This window comes from Arachis ipaensis, chromosome B05 (assembly GCF_000816755.2).
Source record: "Arachis ipaensis cultivar K30076 chromosome B05, Araip1.1, whole genome shotgun sequence".
Classification (NCBI taxonomy): domain Eukaryota; kingdom Viridiplantae; phylum Streptophyta; class Magnoliopsida; order Fabales; family Fabaceae; genus Arachis; species Arachis ipaensis.
The window spans coordinates 128,327,105-128,332,641 of NC_029789.2; the positions used below are offsets into that span (position 1 = coordinate 128,327,105).

The following is a 5,537-nucleotide window of genomic DNA, read 5'->3' on the forward strand; positions in this document are numbered from 1 at the left end:
ATGGAAAACACGACAGCAACAACATGCCATGTCAATCAAGGCAAATCCCATACCACACGCAATTTCCACATATCTTGCTTTAACGATGACATGTCTGGACAACATCTTATGCTGACATCCTTGATCAGCACCATAGAATTTTCCAATATATTTTATTCCTCAACTAAAAAAATTGGTGACACAATTTGAAAATGCAAAGTACTAATTCTAATTCTCCTAGACCTTAGCGAATGTCTACCTTATCTATCAATCTAGTATACATACAAAAACTTCAGAAGGAAGAATAAAGCTGCTTTGATGAAGTAACTGTGTGAAGAACATTTCCATCAACATCATAGAACTCAATTTTTGCATCAGACGGAGTCAATTGCACAGACATGAAACCTTGTCCATCATAGTAGAATTTTAGGCCTTCTCCTTTTTCTTGAATATCTCCTCTATATGTTTTTGACCCCGCCCCACTAGTCAGAAACTGAATTGGGCTGCATTTAAAAAAAGAAGTTAAAATTGGATATTAGCATAAAAGAGTTTCAATGTAAATAAAAAAAGTTAAACTTGTATGTAACTTTGTATGCTTTGGTTGTTTTTCTTTTTTACCTCTTCGTGTCACTAATGTGTTCAAGACAATGGTCATGTCCATTCATGTAAAAATCAACATTATTTGCCTGAAATTTGATAGCAAAGCCATTAGGATTTGGCATAAGAAGGAAAAAAGAGAGGTACTTCAAGAATATTTGCATTTTTAGATTCTATTTTACCTGAAGAATTGGGAGAAGTTGGTCTATAAGTTCTTGAGTATCACCATGATGTCCAATACTTCTGATTGCATGGTGTCCAATAACAATCTTCCATTTTGCACTTGATTCCTTCAATGCCAATTCTACATTCTGGAATTCAATAATCCATAAATAAAATAGCAACACTTTACTGATATTGAAACTAGCATCTATTCATGTTGATTGAAAAGGCATGCTTGTTTTTCACAATTGCACAAGTGTGTATATATATATATATGGAAAAGGAATCTTTTCATACCTTGAGTAAGTTGCTAACGTAAGATTTTGGTGGGTTAATTCCACTCCAATCATATGTGTGTTCTGTTTCAGTGTAGTACTCTTGAACAAAAGGAGTTGTGTCCACAAAGAACATCTCAACCAGCTCTAAAAAAATGAAAAAAAAAACACAAAACTACTTCAGATTGAATTTTATATACATTTTGATGCATATCTATTAAAGAGGTAAAATGTTTGATTCATATGCAGTGGCATAGCGACATTCATTCGTATAGATATCCTTTTCGTTTCTGATCATTTGTCCAAAGGACAAAGTTCAAACAAATTTGCCATTCACAATTCGAAAATTCCTAACTGGTCCCCAACCATTCTAATAACTAGTCTAAACCATCTCTGTTATTAGTCTAAGCAGTCCCGACACCTCAACAGGTCACCGTTTACATCATTACTTGAATGGTTGAAGGCTCTGATTAGGAATTTTTGAATTGTGAAAAAAAGCTGCTTTGTTCTTTAAATAAATAGTAAAGAACCGAAAAGAGCATTTACTCTAGATAAAAGCTATTTCTCTCCATGCGACGACATCCAATTGAGTGTCAGTGTGTTAAAAGGCTTAGATAAATAGAGGATAACAAAAAATACCTGCATCTACAATAAATGACCTTAGGCAAAGCCATCTGCAATCAATTTCCCTAAGGAAAGGGCTCAACTGGGCCTCAGCATCCCCCCTATAGTCATGGTTTCCCAACACTGCAAGCCAATTTATGATTTAATTAATCAATCATCATATGTAAGGTCTATAGCATAATAAAACTCTAATCCCTTAATCAGTAACTTGAACTTACCAGCGTACCACTGTTTTTGTAGGCTCTTAGCAGTGTAGATTTTGGTGAATGATTCCTCAAAGAATGGATCATGATCACTAGTTAGGCCATTGTCATAGAAATTGTCTCCAGTTGAAATCACAAAATCAATGTCAAGCTTCTCTCCTATTTCCCCCATCTACAAAGACAACCAACTTCCTTTTCTTAGCTATAATTATAATTTGCTCATAGACAACTTTAATGGAGTATTTTTGGAATATCACTTCTAATAGCTACAGAAAATAAACTGTTTTAAAATAAAAATTTGTATTGGAAATAACAAATGAAATGAAACTAGTCTCAATTTATAGACAGTATCATTGACAGAAAACTAATTAAATTTTGCTATTTTGTATAAGTATTTTTGTTCAGTTTTTTTAAATTCAAAATCAATTGAAACCAAATATTAGAGTGATAAATTACAAACTTGATCTCAAATTATTAGTTATGATATATGATTCCACAAATGTTGATAGTATTTTGTTGGATCCAAAATGAAATGAAAGGTAATATTAGAGATGCTCTATTAAAGATTAATCTTGCCACCAAAAAAATTATTATTCTATAATAAGAAATTTCTCTTAAGAAAATGGTGCATGCAGAATTGTTTTCTGCAAAATAACAATGTTCTAAGAATCTGCAATGATGTGAAGAACATAACATCAAGAAATTTGGATTCCTCAGGACGAGTACATTTATCATTTTAATTTTCGTAATTAAATTATCCGGCAATTCAAATAGTTTATCATAAATCATAATAGATAGGAACGAGAGAAAGAAAGAGTGAAATAATGGCAAACCTGGTAAGCAACTTCAGATTGGTTATATTCACCTCTTCTTCCCCAATCACCAACCACCAAAAAATCAAGAGAACCATCACTTTTACATGGTTGTGTAAATCTCTGAAGCTCTGCAGATGCATAAAGAACCCACAAACCAAAGCTAATAACAACAATAATCGTGAAGAGAAGAAAAGATTTAGACATGGTTATTGTGAGTCTTGAAACAAATGCAAAACCAAAGAGGAAAGATCACTCTGTTTTTGAAAAACGGTTGGTGTTTTCCTACATTTATATATATAACCAATCCTCAACGTAACCTGCTTAGAAGAATATTAATAATCAAGGTACTAAGTAACACAAATTAATGTTAGATCTTGTGAAACTGTGAAAGGGACAGCAATTGTAAGCCACTGGAATTTTTCTATTAACAGTTAATTCCAACTCAATTTTCAAGGAGCATATCTTAGTAATATTTTAATGTTTACTATATTTGGCAATTGACATTAGAATCAACTTGAGAGAAACTTGTAATATACTATTACTCGCATCACATTTTGTTAAATTTAGTGACATTGACATTGAGATATTGGTCTTCTTAGAAGTGAGAACCAATACAAAAGCAAAGAGTGATGTGTCATTCGGATTCAATAATGTGTTATGTGTGTGTGATGCATGATAGTTATATGTCAAAATCAGTTACTTACATAAAATATATATTAAAAATAATAAATTATAGATATTTTTATTCATAAATACATAATTATTATTTTTGGTATGTAAATAGTATTTTTGAATATTATTTATTGTTTTCACTTTTAATGGCAACTGCAAAAACCAAACAAGTGGTGCGGTTGATCAGGAAAATAACATGGGTTTGCGAATTGGGAGGTATTAGTTGGTTATATCTAGGGAATATGCCCAGCATAACTCTTTGCAAATGGATATTCCAACGAATATCCAATAACATATTCGCATATTTATATATAATAATAATCATTGTTGATTTTGTTTTTTTTTTTTTTAAATTTGTTTTGTTTATTGAATTTAATTGGTTTAATTACTCTATTAATTCTCACTTATAAATTTTTTAAATTTGTAATTAGATTTTTATATTATTTTTTTAATTTAAATATTATATATCAACAAAATATTTGATCTAATAAATTATCACTATAAAAAATATAATAAATTTAGAATATTTATCTATTTTGGTCCTCAACAAATTTTGGACCAGATACTTTAGTCCTTAATTAAAATTAATTATTTGATTGATCTCTAACAATTAATTTTGTAAGTCACTTAGGTCCTTTGTTCCGTCAACTCTAACGAATGACAAAACAGTCCCTAAAAACTCTAAAAAGGGGTAAAATGGTCCCTAACCTCCTTTGTTCGAAAACGACACTGTTCTTCTCCAATTTCCATCATATCTCGCATAACACTAACAGTCTAACACTGTAACTTCAAGCTACACAATGCACACTCTGCAACTTCAATGTTCACAGAAAAAAAATCCTCAACTTATTCTCAACTAATTCATACTCAGGAAACTAATGACTACATCTCTCAAGTACTTGTCATCTTCGATGGATCCGATGAATCTAGACAGCAAGTCTGATTTGTTAAGACCCAGCGTCGTTGTCACCATCTCCCTCCTCCTCTGTCCTATCATCTCCATGGCCACATTATCCACCACTCCGATCGCTTCCTTCAACTTCTTCTGCGAAGCAATATTCAGTAATTATGTCAATTTTCATATGAGCAGTAACGGCGACATTGCTCGTTGTACTGATAGCTTGGATGCGAGGTCTAAGCTGTATGGCAACTTGGACTCTGAGAAAGAAGGAATGAAGCACTCGGAGTCTATTCCAAATGAGAATTTGCATATGATGTCGAAGAAAAATCTTCTCATGATGTTCTAATGTCCAACAATCTATATTGCTTGTCGAATAGTGGAGAAGGGCGTGCCCTTGGGGTAGTTGTGAAACTTGGTCTTGAGAATGTGGTGGATGTTGTCAAGGTTGGAAGTAATGCTGTTTGAGGATGTGGAGGTAGATACTTCTGGTGAGTGAAGTGCGAAGGAAGTGGGTATACCAGCCACAGAGATTTAGGAAGTGTGTGGTCCATGATATGTTGAGGTAGGTGCGACACGCGTGGCAGTTACACTATGGCTTGATCTTGGAGTTGAATAGGAAGAAGAAAAAGATAGAAAAGAAGACTGTGAAGGTGAAGAAGGAAAGTATGAATGTTAGTGTTATGCGAGATATGATGAAAATTGGGGAATAACAGTGTCATTTTCGAACAAAGGGGTCAGGGATCATTTTGTCCCTTGTTAAAATTGTTGGGGATCATTTTGTCCGTTATTAGAGTTGTCAAAGACCATTTTGTCTTTCGTTAGAGTTGACGAAGCCAAGGACCTAAGTGACTGATAGAATTAATTGTTAGGGATCAATCAAGTAATTAATTTTAGTTAGAGACTAAAGTATCTAGTCCAAAATTTTTTGACAATTAAAATGAATAAATACTTATAAATTTAAGTAAAATTTAGTTAATACGTGTTTTAAAGATACATGAAATTATTATTATTATTACTATTTTTTTTTTTGATAAATACAAAACAAGTAAGTGGTGTATGTGCTGCATTAATTATTGAGTTGAATTATCCAACATTAATTATTGAGTTGAATTATCCAACATGCATGAAGTGATAAACTAAACTATTTTGCCCATTTGTGTGAAAGGATAAAATTGGTGACCATTGGAGCAGCATGGATTTTCTGAAGCTTGATGGATTATCAATTAGATGCGCTACTCGTAACTTGGTTCAGTTTTCAAAGTACTGTAGTTCATTTTTTGGTGATTTTTTTTTTTTTTTGGTGACTTAA

General features: G+C 32.4%; 1 protein-coding gene across 1 annotated transcript; it reads right to left on the reverse strand.

Moving 5' to 3' along the window:
- On the reverse strand, positions 9-3,315 carry LOC107642071 (purple acid phosphatase 17-like). The gene is made up of 7 exons (XM_016345391.2): positions 2,674-3,315; positions 1,856-2,012; positions 1,653-1,760; positions 1,036-1,160; positions 759-887; positions 598-665; positions 9-482 (listed from the first exon to the last, which is right to left on the reverse strand). Exons 1-7 carry the CDS (start codon positions 2,857-2,859, stop codon positions 272-274), a joined length of 984 nt encoding a protein of 327 aa, XP_016200877.1. The 5' UTR covers positions 2,860-3,315; the 3' UTR covers positions 9-271.